This window comes from Panthera onca, chromosome A1 (assembly GCF_046562875.1).
Source record: "Panthera onca isolate mPanOnc1 chromosome A1, mPanOnc1 haplotype 2, whole genome shotgun sequence".
Taxonomy (NCBI): Eukaryota; Metazoa; Chordata; class Mammalia; order Carnivora; family Felidae; genus Panthera; species Panthera onca.
In genome coordinates, this window is record NC_138339.1 from 229,125,732 (window position 1) to 229,149,041 (window position 23,310).

Genomic DNA, 23,310 nt, shown 5'->3' on the forward strand with positions numbered 1-23,310 from the left:
CTGTAAAATACTAGATAGGGAGTTTAAAACATGAATTTGGAATCTGCCAGTTATTAACTAATGATACTGCTATGAACCATGGGTAACTCATTCTTGTTGCCCACATGACCTGTAGCTCTGAACATCCTCCTCAGGATTTCTCCTCACTCAATACCCTTCAAGTCACTTTCTCCCAGCTGTTGTCCCCCCCATCTCCTCAGGCTCCTGAGCAATTCATCTTTGAGGAACCCTCATCTCACATTATTTCCTGACTATCCAATTTTCATAGAAGACACCATTTCCTTGATGTTTGACCATCAAAATAAGAAAATACCAAAACGCGTGGTAATGCCCAAAGTAATTTTACCTCAATAGTATTTTTCATTTTGTGGAATGTCTCTTGAAAATGGCCCTCCTTTGGACTGGCAGAAAACCTGGAAAAATCTCCAGCAAATAAAGTAGGAATTCCTGATTTAGATTCTGGTCGCCACTGGAGGTTGCTAGCAGCAATTAATGTATGAGGTTTAACAATGTCTTCATTAAGATCGGTCCAGACTTTGATTGCCAATAAATTATGGCATTCATCTGACAAATAGACCAAAGGAGCAAAACCTAAGATGAAACAAAACAAAACAAAAAATTCCACTTCATTACATATGTGAGATAAATTTTAAAAAATTCAAGGAAGTTCTAATATGCCTATTTGTTTTGGTATGCTAATAGTAAAACAGACCAAAATAAGTTTAGAGAAAGCTCAATTTCCAAAATAACCTGCTGTTTATGGTGTTAAAATTTCAGTGTTAATATGACAACATATTCTGTTACTTAGGCCATGGGGAAGCAGGTATACTCATACATTGCTGGTGGGAATACAAATTTGTGCAACCCTCTGGAGAAAAAAACTGGTAGAATCCAGCAAAATGACACACACTTACCTTTCCACCCAGCAACCCCACTTTTAGTACTCAATTCTGAAGATGTACTTCCAATAATAGTGAGATATATATGAACAAGATTCATGAAAACACTCTGTACAAGGTTACTCACTGAAGCACAGGAGAGCGGTAGGGACAAACACTGGCACATTCATACAATTTTGTACTATGCAGCTGTACAAAAGAATGAGGAAGTGCTCTGTAAACAAACGGTCCAAGATCTTTGGGAAGAAGCAAAAGCTGTTCTAACAGGGAAGTTTATAGCAATACAGGCCTACTTCAAGAAATAAGAAAAATCCCTAATAAACAACCTAAACTTACACCCAAAGGAAACAGAAAAAGAACAAACAAAATCCAAAGCTAGTAGAAGGAAAGAAATTATAAAGATTAGAGCAGAAATAAATGAGACAAAAAAAAAAAAAAAAAAAAAGATCAATGAAACCAGAAGCTAGATCTTTGAAAAGATAAACAAAATTGGTAAACCAGACCAAAGCCAGACTCCTCAAGAAAAAGAGGGCTCAAACAAAATCACAAATGAAGGAGGAGAAATAATAAAAATACAAAGATCACATTATGAAAAAGTATATGCCAACAACTTGGACAATCTAGAAGAAATGCATAAATTCTTAGAAACATGTAACCTCCCAAAAGTGAATCAGGAAGAAACAGAAAATTTGAACAGACTGATTACTAGCAATGAAAATGAATCAGTAATCAAACAATTCCCAATAAACAAAAGCCCAGGACCAGATGGCTTCACAGGTGAATTCACAGGTGAACATTTAAGTAACAGTGAATACCTATTCTTCTCAAACTAGTTCAAAAAACAGAAGAGGAAGGAAGACTCCCAAATACACTCTATGAGTACAGCATTATCCTGATATCAAAACCAGATAGACACTTGAAAACAAACTACACGCCAATATGCCCGATGAACAAATCCTCAACAAAACATTAGGAAACTGAATCCAACAATACATTAAAAAAAACATTCACCACAATCAAAGGGGTTTCATTCCCAGGATACAAGAGTGGTTCAATATTTGCAAATTAATCACCACAATACATTACATCAAGAAAAGAAAGGATAAAAAATCATATGATCATCTCAACAGAAGCAGAAAAAGGATCTGACAAAGTACAACATCCGTTCATGATGAGAATCCTCAACAAAGCAGGGTTAGAGGGAACATATGAAAAACCCACAGCCAACATCATACTCAGTGGTAAAAAACTGAGAGCTTTCCCCCTAAAATCAGGAACAAGACAAAGATGTCCACTCTCACCATTGTTATTCAACACAGTACTAGATATCCTAGCTGCAGCAATTAGACAAAAAAGAAAAACACGAAAAGGGAACCAAATTGGTAAGAAAGAAATTAAACTTTCACTCTTTGCAGATGACATGACACTATATAGAAAACCATAAGGACTCCATCAAAAAAACTACTAGAACTGATCCATGAATTCATTCAAGTTTCGGGATACAAAATTAATGCACAGAAATCTATAGTGTTTCTATTTACTAATAACTAAGTAGCAGAAAGAGAAATTAAGAAAATCCCATTTACAATTGCACTAAAAATAGAATATCTAGGAATTAAAAAGAAATAAAGAATGAGATAGCTTGCTATGAATTGATACTGTTAAGTGAAAAAAGCACGCACACGCACAAAAATTAAAGTTTGTTACTCTTCATATAAGAAAGAAGCTGATACAAGAGATTGTACATGTATCTGTCCACTTGTGGAGAACAAATACAGGAAGGATAAAGCAGAAACTACAGAGGCAGGACGTGGGTAGAAAGCAGGGGAGAAACAGCACTGGGGTGGAAGGAATGAAAAGTGATGCTTCCCTTGGTATGTCTTTGTGCAGCTGATTCTTAGAACCACAGTGTTTCACACACGCTTCACCTATCCCACCAACAAACAAGCCCAACCACAGAGGGGGAAATCCACAATAGAATATACACACATACTTCCTGGCGCCTTCTGTCTGATACGGCCTAGAAGCAATGATGCCTGTGCAGTAATGAGTGTATCTAGCCATTAGGTCATGGCTATAAACACAGTTTTCTCAAAAAAAAAAAAAAAAAAGAAAGAAAAAGAAAGAAAAAGAAAAAGAAAGAAAGAAAAAAGTGATCCAGGGTTTCTTTGAGAAGTAGTTGGTCCAACTTGATTGGGGCAAGGAACATATAAGATGAACCTGGAACATCTTGTAATGCCGAAAAGAGGTGCTCGCAAAATTACAGGAGTCAACCTGAAAAAACTCCTAGTGGCCCAAACTGAAACAATCTGAACAACAAAATAATGCAGGTATTGAATTGTAACCCACAGACTAAAATACATATTCATTCGTCCATACTGATATAAATCAAATAAGAAAGTAAATTTGGGGAAAAGGGGCAGCTCTTCCTTACAGTAGAGCTCCAATAAATGGAGAATGAAAGAAGAAAGAAAAAAAAGGAAATCATTAGGCAAACACTACAGTAAAAACTCCTGCAAACAAAATCAGCTGATAGATGCTAAAATTAATTGGTGAAAAGTTTGAGGTGAAATTGGACTTACATAGTCTCAAGGAATCTCCTTTAAGGTTAAGGTTGCAGACCTCAAGGCTGCCGCTCCCAGTAACAAGCAGTATCAGCATCATTAAACCCTTGATGGGGAGGCGGACAGACACAACACTGTTTCTGTGGCACTTTTGCCAGATATGTATAACCTTATTCCAATCATGAGAAAACATCAGACAAACCCAAGTTGAGGAAAATGCTACAACATGATCAGTCTATTCAAGAGAGTCAAGATTGGAAAAAAAGGGAGAAGACTGGGGAGGGGCACCTGGTGGCTCAGTCGGTTGACCGTCTGACTTTAGCTCAGGTCATGATCTCGCAATCCATGGAGCTCGAGCCCTGTGTCGGGCTCTGTGCTGACAGCTCGGAGCCTGGAGCCTGTTTCGGATTCTGTGTCTCCCCCTCTCTCTACCCCTCCCCCACTCATGCTCTGTCTCTCTCTCTGTCAAAAGTAAATAAACATAAAAAAAAAAAAAATAACCAAGAGAAGACTGGGGAACTGTTAAAGACGAGAGGAGACTCAGGAGAAATGATGATTACACGAAAGTGGGATCCTGGAACAGAAGAAGTAAAACAGCATAAATCTACACTTAAATCTACACTGCAGGTAATAATATTATGCCAATGTTAACTTCCAGATTCTAATAATGGTACCATGGTCACACAAGATGCTGACATTAGGCGAAGCTGGGGGAGGGATAATTGTAAAGTCTGCATTAGTTTTGCAACTTTTCTGAAGGCCTGAAATTATTCAAAATAAAAAGTGAAAAAGTTTCAATGCCAAAAATGGGAAGAGACAGGACTGAGGCACTCACCATTTAATCTAACGATTTAGAATTTCTTGTCTCTGTTACTTCAAGAATTATGTTTCCCTTATAAATGATAGGAACCCAAAGAATTGCCATTCTCAGATAATGATTTGTTTATCCTGTTGCAAATGATGGTTATTCCTTTCACTGTTTTCAATTTTATAAGTAGATTCATTTAATGGATTGTAATCCTAAATATTAAATACTGCTTTTAGAGAAATTATGTTTCCCAAGTATGTTCAATTTTCTAATTTGGGAATTTGCCTCTAATTATATTCAAAATGATTACAGCCCTTCTCTCAAATGTGCTTCTTTAAACTATGTTTTCCCCCCAATTTTAAAAGCAATACTTGTTTACTGAAAAACATTTAGAAAGTGCAAAATATGAAAATAAGCTTCCAGGATAGCTCCCTCATTTCATTTTTTCCTCAGTACAGGTTTCATACCTAGATCAAATTATATACACTGAAAAAAAATAGAAAATTTCCTGTAATTACCACACATCTCGTACAAATGGTAACAACTGGAAGAATTTTTTTCAAGTAACACTTTTAGAATGTTGGCACTGAAAAAATCATGAAAATAAAAGGATAAGAGGGAGATTATTCTGCAGGTTTGCAGTCTGGGATTGTTCTGAACTCACGCAGAATCCACTGTTCCCTTTAAATTCTTTTTCGAAAGTTTCACTGAAAGGCTAAAGCACACAGCAGTATGTGAGGCCACTTCACAAATTCTCGCTAAGAGACACGCCAGCTGCAGAATCCCCACCAGACCGGGACTGCTGTACCTCTGCAGCAACGGCACTGCAGGGCTCCCCCCTCTGCCAAGCGCTGCACGGCTCCCTGAGCGGCACCCTCCCACCCCCCAGCTCCCCTCTCTGCCCAGAGGCAGGTGCTGCTTCCCCACAGGTGCTGCTCCTGAGTGCACTTTCCAATACATCTGCATGAAAATCTCAGTCTGTTTCCTGGGAAACTGACCTAAGAAGTGATCTCACTTAATTAATTCATCGGATGCCACAGTGTTTGTAATATAGTAACACAACAGATTGAACACACAGTAGTCCCTACTTCAAGCCCAATTCTCAGATGGTTGGATTTGGTTTGGCTTTGTTAGCTGAAGCATAAGAACACATAGGCATTAGAGCCTGAAAGTATGGGTTCCAATCATTTATATAACTGTGACCTTGGGCAGGTTATTTAACATCTCTGAGCTCCGGTCTCCCCATCTGTACAGAGGGATGATAACAGCAAATGAACAGCATTACTACGAGCACTTTATGTACATATGTGACGTTTTCAACAATTACCCACTCCCCCCGCCCCGTTTTGTTAGAAGTGGGGACAGAAAGAAACTAAAACTGAGTCCCTTTCCTTGAAGAGATCACAGTATCATTGGTGGGGAGGAGGTTCAGAAACGTGGACACAGGATCATGGGCCACGTGACGGATGCTGAAGCAACCCAACGCACTAAACGCTGCAGAAACTGAGGAGGGAAGATGTAAGCTGGCATAAGCACCCAGCTGGGGAGGAACATTATTCAGCTGGGCTGAATGACGAAGGACAACGGTTCTCCAACTCCTTTAGACAGGAGGACAAAGGGCATTGTCAGTAAGGTGTATTTTTTAAAGGTTGAAAGTGTTAAATGTTATATATAACGCATCAGGCACATGAAGTGGCATAGTTTAGCTGAGGTGTGTGGGGTGGTGGTTTGAGGCAGCTGAAGAGTTTTTCAGGCCTATGAAGGAGTGTGGGTTTCATTTTCTAAGGGACAGGAGCCACTGAAGATTTTAAGCCAGGAACCATCATCAGTAGATTTGAGCGTTAGATAAGTACTACTTCGGGTTTAAGGTGGCACTTCGAAACATTCGAAGAGAATTTTTTCCTCTAACATTTAACATCAAACTAAATAAAAAAAAAGAAATGTTCACTAAAAACCCAAATGAGGAATATTCTGATGTAAAATTTAAAAATTGGTGATGAAAGAAAGAAACGAGAGTGTGGCTAGGCCAGGCACAGAAGGGCTCAGCTTCTCATCTCCTTCCCCAAACTGGTGAAAATTTGAGAATTCTATTACCTGTAAACCTGAAGAAAAGCAAACGGAATGGGCATCTTACTTTTTTCCTCTTCTGATCGCAAATAATGAACATGGCTGCAGGGGAAAAGCAGACGACCAGGACTGACAGAAGTGAACATTCCAGGGTGTTGGTGGGTTGAACTGTGTCCCCCACTCAAGATGTTGAAGTCCTGACCCCCAGTACCTGTGAGCGTGACCTTATTTGGAAACAAGGTCTTTGCAGACGTAATCAAGTTAAGATGCAGTCGTGACGATCAATGTCCTCATACAAAGGGGAAGTTTGGACACAGACACGCGCACAGAGAGAAAGCCACGTGAAGATGAAGGCAGAGATCGTGGCGGTGCACCTATAAGCCACGGAGCAGTAAAGATTGCCAGCAAACCAGCGGGTGCGGGGAGCAAGGCGCTGAACACGTCTCCCTCACAGCCGCAGAAGGAACCAACTCTGCCAACACCTTGCTTTCGGACTTCTGGTCTGCAGAACGGAGACAGTAAATTTTGGTTGTTTACGCTCCCCCAGTTTGTGGTACTTAGTTATGGCAGCAATGCAAATTAATCACAGGGGACTCACGGAACCAGGAAAAATGATGAAGAACAGAGCTAGTATCTCCCAGAGACGGGCAATATATAGTGGAAAGAAACTCAAGTTCGCAGCCATTACTCAGTAACTGAGAGGGGGAAAAATGGTCTTGGATAAGGTAGAAAGTCAAGAACCACTGGCTCCTGGCAGGTCTCCACACGTTTTCCTCCCGTGCACCTCACCTCCTCACTGCTATCTGCCCTGGGGCCATGAGAAGTTATCTCAGGTAAGTCTCCACAAGCAGCCAGGCTCCCGGGTCCTGCCGTATTTCCCATCTCCGGAAAGTTTCATACACTACCTCCTTTCACACCGTCTCCTACCTCTCCCTGTCGCCTGGAACGCCTTCACTGGACAAGTCCCCACTACCCTCAACCATTCCTTAAGTGCTGTCTTTACCGGCCTGCTGTAACTGAGACCTGGCTCTCCTCCTCCGAGGCCACTGCTGCCCCCGGCAGACCTCTTGTGCTACAGGACGTCAGGCTGGGGTAGCTGTCTCCCCTGCTCTTGGCTCCCTGCTGCTCCCCACCTCTAAAAACATTCACTCCCGTTACTGGACCTTTCTAGTCAGTGTACACGATCTCATCAGGATGCTGGTAGCACTTGCACTGGAAAACACAGACATTCTCTTGATCCCAATTCTCCCTCTCGTGAGTGCTCCATTTCCCTTCGGTGCTTGAAGCATGACCTTATAATGCCTGTGTCCACTGTGCGCGTGCCTCTCCTTCCACTCCCCTGCCCACCTTACCATCAGACTGGCTCCTCCTGGGGCTCAAGCCAGCAGCCCCTTCCTGGCCCTTGCCTCCCTGTCTCATCAAGCCAGCAGCCCCTTCCTGGCCCTCGCCTCCCTGTCTCAGCTATCAACTGCCATCTGAGACCGAATCAGTCCCCTCTCTCTGGAACTCTTCCCTCTGGGCTCTCAGCGCAGCTCCCTCCCTAAGGATTCCTCCCACTCCTCAGGCTGCTCCTCTTGTTTCTTTTACTGGTTCCTTTACATCTTCCTGCTTCTAAGCGTCAGAGTGTCCAAGCCACCTCTCTAGCTACTCCCACACCCACTGACCTCATCCGGTCTCACAGCTTTAAACGGCACCTGTACGTTGATGATGTCCCAGTTTATATCTTCAGCCCAGACCACTTCCCCAGACTCCGGCATACCCAACTGTCAGGTAGAAATTTCTGTTTAGACTAAGCATCTAAACCTTAACTGACCAAACTGAGCTCTTCACCCTTCCCACACACATCTCTTTTTCTTGTACTCTTTCCCTCTCAGTAAATGACCGCTCTCTCTTTTCATGTGCTCAGACCAAACACCTTGGCACTGAACTCCTTGACTCCTCTCTTTACTTCACACTGTCCCTCTCCTTCAAAATATAATCAGAATCTCACCCATGGAATTTAAACAACAACAATAATAACAACAATAAACAAGAAAAAAAAAATCAAACACATAGAAAAAGAGACCAGATTCCCTGGTTGGGAAATAAATGTGCCCTCTGTGTTGGAGGCAGACACGATCTCCATCCTTCCAAGATTTTTTTGCTATATAAGCATTCTTGAAGTGAGAGTCTGAGACAATGGCTGCTATAAATGTGTAGGAACATCACAGAGAATAACCTTCCAACACAGGGAACTAATGGGACACAGGGAAAATAGCTAGCTAGCAAGGTGGTAGGTACATTTTAATCCAACCATGCTAATAATCACATTAAAGTTGATCAGATTAAACAAACCAGTTAAAAGACCAGAGACCCTCACACTGGATAAGAAAGCAAGATCCAACTGGGCTGTCTTCCAGAAACCCAATTTAAATATAAAGATGTTGACAGGTTAAAAATACCAGGTGGGAAAAGATGTACCATACAAACAAGTACTAACCATACAAAAGTTGGAGCGGCCACACTAAATAAACAAAGTTGGCTTTAGAACAAGAGACATTATTTGGGATAATGAGGGATATTGCAGAGAAGCGGGAGGTGGAGGTTTGAATGCTCAATAAACTATAGAGGGAGGTTATAATTATTTACCCAGTAACCATTCAAATGCTACAAAACATTCCTAGCAACTTCTTTAAAATTAAATAGCACAGAATAGGATGTAGGTTCTTTCCCTGTAATACGGTAGAATTGCTTTTCATGAAGAACTGAGGTTAACACAGGCCTACTTTCAAATCGCTAGTCACTAAATTTGCTGATTTGTAACTCCAATTAATCTTAAGGAAGACAAATTTTAAAAGATAACATTTTCCAAAAGCATTCATAAAAAGCTACAATTAAAAATACACCGTGGAGCAAAGGAAACAATCAGCAAAACTAAAAGGCAGCCGACAGAATGGGAGAAGATATTTGCAAACGACATATCAGATAAAGGGCTAGTATCCAACATCTATAAAGAACTTACCAAACTCAACACCCAATAAACAAATAATCTAGTGAAGAAATGGGCAAAAGACATGAATAGACACCTCTCCAAAGAAGACATCCAGATGGCCAACCAGCACATGAAGAAATGCTCAACTTCACTCCTCATCAGGGAAATAGAAATCAAAACCACAATAAGATACCACCTCACACCTGTAAGTGGCTAACATTAACAACTCAGGTAACAACAGATGTTGGTGAGGATGGGGAGAAAGAGGATCTCTTTTGCACTGCTGGTGGGAATGCAAACTGGTGCAACCACTCTGGAAAACAGTATGGAGGTTCCTCAAAAAATTAAAAATAGAACTACCCTACGACCCAGCAATTGCACTACTAGGTATTTATCCAAGGGATATAGGTATGCTGTTTTGAAGGGGCGCATGCACCCCCATGTTTATAGCAGCACTATCGACAATAGCCAAAGTGTGGAAAGAGTCCAAATGTCCATTGATGGATGAACGGATAAAGATGTGGTAAATACACACACACACACACACACACACACACACACACACACACACACACGCACGCACACTGGAGTATTACTCGGCAATCAAAAAGAATGCAATCTGGCCATTTACAACTACGTGATGGAACTAGAGGGTATTATAGTAAGCGAAGTCAGTCAGAGAGAGACAAACATCACAGGACTGCACTTATATGAGGACTTTAAGACACAGAACAGATGAACACAATGGAAGGGAAGCAAAAATAATATAAAAACAGGGAGGGGGACAAAACATACGAGACTTAAATATGGAGAACAAACAGAGGGTTCCTGGAAGGGGTGTGGGAGGGGGGATGGGCTAAATGGGTAAGGGGAATTAAGGAATCTACTCCTGAAATCATTGCTGCACTATATGCTAACTAACTTGGATGTACATTAAAAAAAATAAACAAGAAAAAAAAAATTAAAAAAAATACACTGTGGATTACCTATTTTTTTCACAACAGAAACTACAAATCCTATTAAGTCCACCTCAGAACAAGGTGGCTGGAAGTCTGGATCCAATAGTTTGTTAAAGTAAAGGGGCTCCCTCGGCTGATAAACTTGGAATAGGAGTTCATCTGAAGCCTACAAGAAAAAAAAAATCAGTGTATGTAGATTCTCTAAACTAATATGCATTAATCAAAATTAAATTATAATGAAAAGCTTGTACCGGTAGCTGCTGATACTGAGTTTTCTTTGTTGCTGTTAGCTGTATGTTAGCTCTTTCAGATTTACTTTTAGATTGTGACGTTGTAAGATGATAGATTCTGTATCTTTTTCCCTCTGTTAACAGGGAATATAAATCTGATGATGGACGCCAGATACTCAAGGTAACTAGATAAAGAGGAAAAAGACATAATACAAGAACTGATAATCATTAAAATTCTTATAAAACAAATATGGTAACAACAAAGATCCAAGGACTGTATCATTATCTTGTGGGCACTGGTAGCCCACTTTTGCTCCTCTGATACATGTTGACTTTATACTTTAGCATTTGAAGTCATTTTGTTAATAAATAGTACTTGAACTTAAAAAAATTTACATACTGACCTGAATCTTTTTCTTTTTTCCCATAGCTTATGATACGCATCTTCCACACAGTTGTAACATCCCTTGGTAACATTTGTTCTCCTTGCTCAGCAGATTCCATAGCCTTTCTGAATTCCAGCTGGATCTGTGCTTGCTTCTTATCATTCAACATCTGTCTGTGATTATTCAAAGCTCTTATCTGCTCTTCACTGAAATAAGCCTATGATCATTTATTAAGGCAAATTTTATTAGAATAAAAGGCAAACAAAACAAAAAATCTCACCCACTGTAAATGAACCTCTTTATTTATTTTGTAATGTTTATTTATTTTTGACAGGGAGACAGGCAGAGCGTGAGTGGGGGAGAGGCACAAAGAGAGAGACACACACACACACACACACAGAGTTCAAAGCAGGCCCTAGGCTCTGAGCTGTCAGCACAGAGCCCGATGCGGGATTCGAACTCACGGACCATGTGAGATCATGACCTGAGCTGACGTTGGATGCTTAACCAACTGAGCCACCCAGGCGACCCATGAATCTCTTTAAATGGGGATAAGATACGACAGAACTGAGTTCACTTTAATAATATGACAATATAAAAATTGAGATTAATGTACTTAGCTTATCATATAACAAATATTTTCAGGTGCCTTAGACTGTTCACCTATCTTTGTGACAAATTTCCCCAGGGCCAAAATAACCCCCTACTTATAAATGTACCGTAATAATCATAACTGTCATCAAGATTACAAATGGCTGACATTTGAATGCTCCCTATATTTGAGGAATGGATCTGTGTGTGATAAATGTATTAATTCATTTAATCCTTACAGTAACCCTGTGGAGGTGGGCACCGTATTGTTTGCATGTTATGGATGATGAAACTGACGCAGAGAGAATGAATCACTTGCAGGGCATACAGGGAGAGGCCGTTCAAGAGCTCCCATTCTTACCCCGCTGCAGTACAATTTTATGAACTCTCTGGAACAGCAGATATGACTGAAAACAGACATGTGCTACAAGCACTTCTCTCTGCCTCCACACTTCTCTCCCAGTCATTTTAGCACATTGCTGTCTGTATCTCTTCGGATGCTTACTCAGTATAACAAAAATGAATGAACAAAAAATAAAATCAAATGAAACAGGAAACAGAATCCCAACACAGAGCACACGAGATAGCTGCTGCCTCACACGTGTTAATATCCACAGTGGGAAGGGAAGCTACGGAATCTCCGTGCCCTGAAAAGGTCTTTCTAAATATGAAGAGTGTTTAAACACGATTAAAAAAACCAAACCGTGATTCCACAGTCTTCCAACACTCAACACTGTCACTGAAAACAAACCCTTTTGACGAGGTCTCTTAGAAATGGATGGCTATCTTTCCCTCCAAGAATTGCATTAACAACTTTATCTAAGTGAAAGCTCCAGAATCATATACTCTTAGGACCTAGTGATCAAGCCACTCACAGATTTTTCCCTTGACACTCCTCACAGGGTGGATCTCGGTTGTAACATTTGGTAATATGAAGGAATTCTATTCAGAAGAGCACTTCTCCTCTAACGGAGTGCTGTTTATTTCGTAGTCCTACTAGTTAAGAAAGTTAAGGCTATCAACCAGATTTATTGCCATCAAATAAACGAGATTAATCAATAAACAACAGTTTTCTTAAAACTTCCCCTCCTATCTAGCCAACTAATCCCAGAATTTGCATTAACTAGATACCCAGGTGTCTAAAAACTTAGGAGGCAGCTTACCTTAATAAATGATGTTCTGATAATAGTAACTAACATTGATAATGGAACTTTATAACAGTACATCTTTGCATTTATTATCTAATTTGATCCCCAAACAACTTATTTTATGCCCATGTTATAGCTATTTTATGCCCAGTTGTCTAATAAATGGCATAGCCGTGAATCTAACACAATTTAGTGCTTCTGACACTTTTCCACCAAAATATTCTTAGAGGATTATCAGATAAACTCTAGGTAGGATCTGAGAAGCAGGTGAGAACATGGCAACTGAGACACTGCTTTGAAGATACTTGTTTTATCTGAAAAGTAAACAAGTTTTGCCTGTATTTGAAGCCACGTTTATTTAATATATAAAATTATTTAAAGGGTGCTTGGGTGGCTCAGTTGGTGAAGCGTTCGACTTCAGCTCAGGTCATGACCTCACAGTTCGTGAGTTGGAGCCCCCACGTCGGGCTCTGTGCTGACAGCTCAGAGCCTGGAGCCTGCTTCACATCCCATGTCTCCCTCTCTCTATCCCTCCTCCGCCACTCTCAAAAATAAATAGATGTTAAAAAAAATTATTTAATCCCTCTGTCCTCCATTTGGTATAGAACTGAAATGCACTGGTTTGGCACATCACTGAGCACTCCAGAGATGCACACATCATCTCTGAGAAACACCAATTCAATACAGCACCTCCTGTAATGGCCAGAAGACCGACAGCAGCTTCCCACCTTAAAGGATTAAGGTTAAGACTCGCTGTGCGCCCTCTTACTCTCTCACCTCAAGGGAAGCCGGGTCTGGTGCGTTCTTCACTGCTTCATAAAGCTCTGCACCATCCTGCAGGGCACAGACTTGCTGTCTTGTTAATGCACGTAATGGTACACATCGTTTTGTTATATTTTCTAGGAATAAAGCATCACTAATTAGCTGACCCACAAATTTTTAAGAACACTGAAAATTGGAGAAATAGGCAAAAAGTACCCAAAGGGAGGCTAAAAAGCAAAACACAATTTATCTGCCACAAGTTTTCTAGGAAAATGTGAAACTAGTGTACTCACGCCTGGTTTAAAAAATTGTCACACAGAGAGTTTAGAGTCAAATTTGTAAATTAAGTAAATGATTTCATGACTCATTTAATCATGAAAACAGCATGAGCTGGTGAATCAAAAATGAAGAGTTCAATTTTTCCACAGATTTATATAGAAAATGAAGTTGAAAATCATGAAAAAAATGCAGAACATAAAATTTTCAGCCATAAAAATAGATAAAAAAACAAATTATCATGTCCTTTACGTAAAAAATACTATGATATATTAAAATTGATGCCAGGGAAACAAGATCTAGCTCCAGATGTAATAACATGACAACCAACAACCACAACAACAAAAATGCAAAAGTTATATAAAGTAGATAAGGACAATGAAGAAAGAAAATGATGAATAGCTTAGGGAAAATAATTGTTTTTTGAGTGTTTATCTTTCCTGTGTATTCAATACATATGACATATAACAATGTAAATTTAAGGCTTATGTGTTGTTTTGATGTAATTAGATAGTTAATATGACTGCCATTGTATTGATATTTACCACAGCACAGCAGTACAATATTGTCTATATTCACTGTACTGTGCATTGAATCAACACAGCTTACTTACTGCTCATTGTTAAGTTTTATCCTTAAACACCATCAATTTTACCCTCCTACCCCCTCATTCCCTGGTAACCACCATTTTACTATAGTTTTGTAAGTCTGACTTTGTTATATTCCACATATAAGTGGTACCATACAGTATTCGTCTGAGGTAAAATAATTTGGCAGTTTCTTCCCTTGTTGCTATTGTTTCTCTAAGACCAAAAACGGGGCACTAAAAATATTTTGGTACTGAAGCTTAAGAGGACGTTTACTTAAGACTACTGAAAAGTGAGGGGCGCCTGGGAGGCCCAGTCAGTTAAGCTTCTGACTTTGGCTCAGGTCATGATCTCACGGTTTGTGGGTTCAAGCTCTGTGTCAGACTCTGTGTTGACAGCTCAGAGCCTGGAGTCTGCTTCAGATTCTGTCTCCCTCTCTCTATCCCTCCCCTGCTCATGCTCTATCTCTCCCTGCTTCTCAAAAATAAATAAACGTTAAAAATTTTTTTTGTAACAAAAACAAGACTTCTGAAAAGGGCTGTGGTTATATAATGTTTTATTGCCTAAGACAATTACAAGTATCTAAAAGCTCAGTGTGTTGAATAATGAGGTGATAATTTGGGGTCAGTTCAATGTTTATCTGTGTATCTAGGTAATACTTTTATTTTTATTTTTTAAGTTTATTTATTTATTATTTGAGAGAGTGTACACACACACAAGCATGCAGGGGAGGGGCAGACAGAGAGGGAGAGAGAGAATCCCAAGCAAGGTCCATGGTGTCAGCGTAGAGCCCCTCACGGGGCTTGAAGCCACAAACTGTGAGATCATGACCTGAGCCAAAACCAAGAGTTGGACGCTTAACTGACTGAACCACCCAGGTGCCCCTATGTAGTATTTTTTAAAAAAACTTAAAAAGTCAGATCTAGAATAGGAAAAAGAAGTCTATTACTCAAAGACAATTCACCCAATTACAAAAGTTAAATCAGAGAAGTCTCTAAAAGGTCTAATTAAAAGAAAACAAAACTTGTCCTATTTAAAACAACTTATGGTATACAACCCATCTTACCGTCATGCTTTTCAAATTCTGCTTGAATTTTATTGAATAAGACTTCTAGTTTCTTTTGTTGGGCCTCTGCATATTTTGTCGCCTCCCTTTCTTCCTCTCTTTCATTGCGAAATATGCATAATCCAGATGGAGTCTTCTCCATCCACTGTAATGATGTGTGAAACAAAAGTACATGGTAGGAAGGGATCATTCAGATTAATTGTTCCCCCAAAAAGAAATACATAGTGAACGTCAAAAGTGTATCATACCTGTATGGGGTATGTTCTTTGAATAACTACATCAACACAACCAACGTTTCCTCCATCACTAAAAAGTGATGACAAGGGGAGAGGGAAAGGTCTAGGATCAGGAAAGAATCCAAGTTTGGCATACCAGCAAGCAGGCCGAGTACTATTCGCAGATATCTGGACAAATTAACGGACAAATCAACTTCTAAGTTTATATCCAACTCTATTTCAGATTTTATAACATTTTCATTAATTCTTCCATTCATTCAAACATATTCACTTTTAAAAGTCCCATGAAGAAAAGACAGTACAAAAATTATACAAAAGTGAAAACACTTTCAAAACATAGTCTCTCAAAAAATTGTTTATGCTGTTATAGTCTTAATGTAAATATTAGTGTTAGAAAATTAATAAAAGAGACTCCAAATGAAACATGATGGATTAAAATGTACTTATTTACCTAGGTTCCCTCAAAAATCCTACAAGGATAAAGAGAACTGGAGACAGGAGGACAACGGATGAGACACTGGCAAAATTTTGGAAGCTAAAAGCCTACTGGACACCTGGTGGTAAGTAACGAAGCAGCCCGAGAAATGTTAATAAAAATAGCAAACATTCATAAAACACTTATCATGGTGCCTGGATAGTGTTAAGTACCTTATGTCTATTAACAGTTAATCCTTACAACAATCCTTACTCCCATTCCATACTCCTGCTTCATTCTTATTCCCATTTTACAGATGACAAAACTGAAGGATAACCTGCCCAACATTACTCAGCTGGCAAAATTGTATGGAGCCAATATGGAAGAAAATAATTTAGGGAAATCACTTAGAATTTGGAGGCAACAGGTACCTCTGGAGGAAGGAGCGTGAGGTGCAGCCGAAAACAGAAAGAATGGTTGAGATTTTGTATAAAGATAGTTAAGACCTCAGATTTCATTTCCTAACCCGAGCAGCCCGGTGACTGTCCTTCTCTCACACCAAGAAGAACCCAGGACAATTTACTTTCTCGACAAGCTGAATTATACATATCCTGGGCTCTGGAACACAAGGCAGAGACAGCTGGGGTGAGGGTGAGATTCTATACTGAAAACAAAAAATGCAATGAAAATCCTTATGCTGAAAATGAGTCTATTGGTTTTCTTATTCTGTTCAGCTCTCAGACCAGTGACTGTTATTTGAGGGTCTCCTAATGAAAACACAAGCCCTGTCTTATCACGCTACAAGTTGACAAAGCCCACCTCACACAGAGCTTCTGATCAGCTCATTAGTACCCCACTCTTGAAGAGGAAAGAACAGCTAACAATTACCAGTTGAAGGAATTCTCCAACATGAGACCCAAACAAACAAAAAAGAGACATTATAGGGGAAAAAAATGCAGTGAGCAGAAAAAACTAAGATAAAACACAATATTAATAGCTTGAGAAACAGGAGAAGATGTTGTATCTATGAAACAAGAATGGGATGTAATAAAAAAAGAAACATTCAGGGAATAATGAAGGGCTCTTGAAAACGGAAAATTATGCCAATAGGCACAAATTCACTTTAGGGATTAGAAAATTAGAACTAGAAAGTAGGAGGAACAAAGACAATAAAATAGAAAATAGGAGAAAAGATGAGAAAAATCAGAAGACCAATCAGAGAGGCCTACTGCCCAAATATTAGTTCAGGAAAATTGGTAAGGAAAAAATGGAGGAGGAAGAAATTACCAAAGAACTACTTCAAGAAAATTTCCTAGAACTCCATGATTGTACCCAAATGATGATTTTAAAAGACAGGCCAACACCAAAGTACCTTACTGTGAAATTTCCAGATACTGCAGACAAATGATCTTCAAACAGATCTTAGAAACAGATAATATAGTGAAGGACTGAGAGTAAGAATAGCACAGAACTGAGCAGAAACTATACCAGGAGCAAGAAGATAATAGAGAAAATGTCTTCAAAATTCTGAAGAAGCTATTTCCAATTCAAATTCTATATTCAGTCATCTTACAATAAGATCAAAGAAAAAGCTACATGCTCCCTCTGTGAAGAAGTCTGTGGAGGTTGGTTATGTGCCCTCAGAGCTAGAGAATAAATCCATATAGATGTGAAATCCAGAAAACAGGGCTTCCAACACAGAAAGAGGTAAAAATTTCCAGGATGGTAACAGGTCAGCATACATAGAAGATAACCACTTCAGAATGAAAGAGTGTAGAGAGGTCCCAGAGGTCTCCAAGAAAAAGAAATGGAATTGATAAAGGTATTGTAACAGACTGATATGGTTTTTAATTATGTCTCTTGTATGGGCATGAGTTGGTGATAAGGACACAAAATTAAAAATACACACATGCACACACAACAGCAAGACAGTTAACTCCAGGAAAGCAGTAAGTTGTATAGAAAATGTAGTTAGTATATTACATGCTGAGCTGCAAAAATATTTTTCAGTCATTATAAACAGTGAATAGAGACTTCACTCCTCAACCTCAGAGCAGGAAGCTAATAGTTAATGTCTAAACAGAAGGAGAAAAGACGACATCACAATATAAAGAAAAGAAAGTGCCAAAGGGATTCAAAGTCGTTGCCTTTGGGGAGCACTGAATGGAGGTTAGGCAGGATGGCATCAATGACTGCTTCGTGGGGGGGGGGGGTGGTCCTAAGCCTTATGTTATATGAGTTTTGAAATTATGCACATGCACTGATTTGATATAAATAAAACACTGAAAGCCACTCCAACTTTGATATCCTAAACAACAGAAGCCTGTTTCAGCTTGATTTCTAAAAGCAACACAGTGACAAAGTATCTCTTTACCTTAAAAATGTTTAAGTCACTTATAAAATGACTTCCAGAATACAACAGAACTATTTATAAGATTATCTCATAAGTGAATCTGTGCAATATTAGTAATTTCTCATATCAGTATTGTAGACTATTCAATATGACAAAGTCCTATTGTGTAGGCTAAAGTTTACATGAAGATGAAAGATATGGTTTATGTTTTTTTTTTTTTAAGTTTACTTATTTTGAGAGAGAGTGAGAGTGAGTGTGTGCAGGGGAGGGGCAGAGAGAGAGAGAGAGAGAGAGAGAGAGAGAGAGAGAATCCCAAACAGGCTCCAAGTTGTGAGCACAGAGCCCAATGTGGGTCTCAAAGCCACAAACTGTGAGATCGTGACTTGAGCAGAAACCAAGAGTCGGATGCTTAACTGACTGAGCCAACCCGGTGCTCCAGAAGCATACATTTTATTATTATATATTTAAGAATCACTGAAACCAAATTCTCTAATCACACTGGAATATAGGTCTAATAGAGGAATCAGGGTGGAAGCAGAGAACAGGAGGCACCAAGGGCTATAGGTACCCATAGCACAAAATCAAATCTGGTACATATTTGCTCCTGCATTATTTTAGCTTGATAAATATCTCTGGATTTCCCAAAAACAGCACAAAAAAATTTAACAGTCTCAGAAATTTGCCACTTATATTAAGATTACCAGTACGTTTTCAAGAAATGGAGCATCTTTAACAGGCATAATTTTAAAATTTAGAATGTAAAACCTCCCTAGAATGTAACTGAATCAGTTACGGATTTTTACCGAGAGTGTGCATTAATTTAATTTACCTTTAACATAAGAGATTCTGGGGCTTCGAGTGGTGTGCAGGCATCGGGGGAGCCCGCCAGTTCTGCTCCATGAATAATGATCTTATGACCCACAGTCAGTCTACCCTTCTTCACGAGAGCTAAGAGGGGAGGATCTAGCTGGGCCTTAATGGCATACCATCCATCTGTAAGCTCAACAGTGCCCACATTTTTGGTACCCACACCACTAGTTTTACTGCTGGAAGTTTCAGATAGATCTGTGCTTGATGAAATTGTTTCAGAAATGCAGAGAACAAGTGTTTTTGCAGCGGTATCATCCCTTTCCATGATCTTTTTTATAGCTGATCTTTTGCTTCTATCAATTTCCATATCGTATCTAAAAATAAAAGTAAAAATGAATATTTTAGGAGTTTTGACTCTAGATTTTTATTTTTAAAAAGTCACCGAATAATGGAGAATAAAAATTAAGTATCTTAACTGAAGAACTACTATTGAGACAGAATTTAAAATTTGACAGCCAGCAATACAGTAAGTTTTATACTGTTAAAATAGGAATTAAATATTAAAATGCCCCAAATGCAAAAATGCTTTATTAGCAATCCCCAAATAAAGGATCAAATTAGTAATTCATATTCTTTTCATATGCCAAGAGTTTAAGGGGGAGGGGTGGGGGAAGAGGGAAGGGAGATCCATGAATGTGTGATTTCTCCTAAGGGGACTGGAGCGTGACAAGAGAACTACCGTGTACAAGTGAGAACAGCAGTGTGGGATGGCGACTGTCACTGACAAGCGATCATGTACCTCTATGACCTAGAAGTCACGGACTGCACAGAAGTCTGAACCTGATCACAGTATGTGATTGCGTAACATAATGCATTATACTTGCCTGTATTTTAGTTGAAGCAACACCCTTTCTGGGCTTAGGCATCTATTAGCAAATTCCTTAGGAAAGGCAAATTCCATAGCTGCCAGTTTCCATATAATCCATCTGTAGTGATTATAGACCCAAATTCTAGAAATGAGGTTTGGATCCACACCTGGGGTGTCACACAGAGCCCTGAACAAATAAAGGTAGAACAATATAAAAAAAACCAAAAAACAAAAAACCACATAAGATGATACTGAATTCAATAACCATGACTATTCTTTGCACAAATACTAACGCTAATGTACAAAATCATTCAATAAAAGTTTTTGAGTTAGTGTATAGTAAGTAATACAGTGTAGACAGTGATTTAACATGTATCAAAATATACTAATAAAATTCACTTTGCATATTAGTCAATACAATAATTTCAACTGGAAATGAGACCCATAATTTAAAATAATTCTATTTTAGATCATTTTTTTTCAAAGAGATTGTTTTTAGAAATCATCTAAGAATATCCTTCTCTAGCCCAGGTGCTTTTTAAAGATCTTCCTCTCTCTGCTCAACTCTCTAACCCTTCTTCCTTTCTCATTCCTACTTTGAGTACTAGGGAAACAAGTAATGAAGAAAACTTCCAGAAGCTTCCACTCCCACACCAGCATCTGGACCCTTACACTTCACCATCTCCTGCCATTTGTATACTAGCTCCCACCTTTTCTTGCCTAGTCAAGGACATTGATCCAGGAAATGCCTCCTCTCTCCCCCTGATAGGGAGATTTCTTTCTTTTCTACTGAACAATTTCCATCAGTTAAAAAAAAAGTTTTTTTCTACCTTAAACACAACAAAACTAACACCCTTTGCTCCTCCTTCCTTCTCCAGATACTGCCTCTTTCAATTTACTCAATTATTTTCATTAAGACTAATAGTGACCTCTACATAGATAAATCCACGGTCAATTCTCAGTCCTCACTTCCTTTACTTAGCAGTAACTGACACCTGGTCATTCTTGATTCCCTGAAGCTCTGTCCTCACTTGGCTTGCAACACACCACAGTCTTTGGCATTTATTGCTAACTTTCGGGTTGCTCTTTCTTGGTCTTTCTTTTATGGCTTTAAAGTTCCATCTATATGCTGACAACTATGAAATTGATGTCTTTTGCTCATACTTCGCCTATAAACCCCAGACTTTCATATCCAACTACCTACTCAACATCTCCACTTGGATGTCTACTAATATCCCAAGCTTCAAATGTCCCAACTGGATACCCCATTTCTTTTCCATCTTTGGTCTTCTCAATTCTCAGGACATGATAACTGCACCCTTCCAGCTTCCGGTGCTAAAATCTTTGGAGCTATTTTTCCTTTGTTTCTCTCACTTTCCTCATCCAATCCGTGAGCAAATCCTGATGGTGCCACCTTCAAAACATACCCAGAATCCAGCTGCTTTCCACCAACTCCACTGCTACCTCCTTCGCCCAAGTAGCCACGTCTCACCTGGATCACCTCAACAGTTTCCTAAGTGGTCTGTCTGCTTCCAGCATTGTCCTTCCCTAATCTAAGTAATCTAATCCCCACAAACAGCCAGAGTCATCCTTTCAAAATTAAAGCAGATCATGTCACCCCTCTGCTTTAAACATTCTTATGATTTACTCAGGGCAAAAAAGGTTACTCAGAGTTAAAGCCAAGATTTTTACAAAAGTTTATAAGGCCCCATCTCTCTATTTCATCTGTTACTACTCCTCTCCTGCCCATTCTACTCCAGCTACACTCACTTTCCTCCTGGTCCTCAAATAAGCAGATCTTGCTTACAGCCAACGATGCTCTCCTCACATGGTCTTATGCTCATTCCCTTGACCTCCTTCAGGACGCTGATTGAATGTCAGAGACTCAGTGAAGCCTCTTAACTACTTAGCCTATTTTATTTTTATTAAAAAAAAGTTTGTTTCATTTTATTTTATTCTTAGAGAGTGAAAGAGTGCATGAATGGGGAGGCATAGGGAGGGAGAGGGAGAGAGAGAAAATGAATCTTAAATAATCTCCACGCGCAGTGCAGAGCCTGACATGGGGCTCAATCCCATGACTCTGGGATCATGACCTGAGCCAAAATCAAAGGTCAGACACTCAACTGACTGAGCCACCCATGTGCCTCTTAGCCTATTCTAAAATTACACCTTTTTTCACCTGATTCTCCCTATACCCTTTCCAGCTTTATCTTCATAGTATTCATCACCTCCTAATACACTACACAATTTACTTATTTCTTTTTAAAATTTTCTCTCCCCACTCCAGATCCCTCTACTATAACGTATAACTTATTAGGGCAGAGATTTTCTTTTCTTTTATTATTCTGAATACCCAGAAGAGTTATCTGGTACATAGTAGGTCCTCGATAAATATTTGTTGGATGACCAAAAAAGACAACTTGAGCTCCAACAGTCAATGTTATGAACGATGTTCTTCTGATTACAGGGTAATTACTCTTAACCACTATACTATGTAGCTTCCTTAATACAAGAAAATAATATAACTATTTATTATACTTTTCCAACTAGAATCAATAACAGATATCTATGGGAGATAAGAGCAAGATGTAAATAACATTCCTGCCTTAATATACTCCAAAAACATAAGAAAAATTTAAGGAAAAAATGTTTTACCACTTTACGCAAACTATATATTTCGGAAAGATATACAGAGATTAAAAAAAAAAAAATAAGAGCATTAGAGAAAGGATTCTCATCTCTTGCCATTGGCATGGTAAGGCATCTTTGATAGCAAAAATTGTAAATCATCTTTGTATAAACATTAGAAACATAAAAGGTTACATAGTTTTTAAATTGCTGATGTTGGGGCGCCTGGGTGGCTTAGTCGGTTAAACATCCAACTTCGGCTCAGGTCGTGATCTCACAGTTCGTGGGTTTGAGCCCCGTGTCAGGCTTTGTGCTGACAGCATAGAGCCTGGAGCCTGCTTTGAATTCTGTGTCTCCCTCTCTCTCTGCCCACCCCCCTCCCCAACTCACACTCTGTCTCTCCCAAAAATAAATAAACATTAAAAAAAGTATTTAAATTATTGATGTTTTAGGGCAGTAAAATTTACCAGTTACTTGGTATTACTGATACTTGAGCATCTCTGCTTAACTTCTAGTATTTATATTTTGTATTTGTTAAAATACACAATGAAAGAGAATATGATGTGTGTGTGTGTGTGTGTGTGTGTCTGTCTATGGTAAGGCTCATTCAAACTTAACTTTTCTTATCAGTCTTTATTTTATAAATGCAAATGAAAAATGTCCCAATTTAAGAAAAACCAATTCAT

General features: G+C 39.1%; 1 protein-coding gene across 1 annotated transcript in view; it reads right to left on the reverse strand.

Annotated features, from left to right (window-relative positions):
- The window catches only part of BRCA2 (BRCA2 DNA repair associated), a 59,786-nt gene that overhangs the window by 3,304 nt on the left and 33,172 nt on the right, over positions 1 to 23,310 (reverse strand). Inside the window, exons 17-25 of the mRNA XM_060637392.3 lie at positions 20,013 to 20,183; positions 19,148 to 19,502; positions 15,563 to 15,718; positions 15,315 to 15,459; positions 13,401 to 13,522; positions 10,903 to 11,101; positions 10,520 to 10,683; positions 10,296 to 10,434; positions 347 to 591 (exon numbers count right to left, since the gene is read on the reverse strand). Of these exons, the coding sequence (XP_060493375.3) occupies positions 347 to 591; positions 10,296 to 10,434; positions 10,520 to 10,683; positions 10,903 to 11,101; positions 13,401 to 13,522; positions 15,315 to 15,459; positions 15,563 to 15,718; positions 19,148 to 19,502; positions 20,013 to 20,183 (1,696 nt within the window). The remainder of the gene's footprint in view (positions 1 to 346; positions 592 to 10,295; positions 10,435 to 10,519; positions 10,684 to 10,902; positions 11,102 to 13,400; positions 13,523 to 15,314; positions 15,460 to 15,562; positions 15,719 to 19,147; positions 19,503 to 20,012; positions 20,184 to 23,310) is intronic.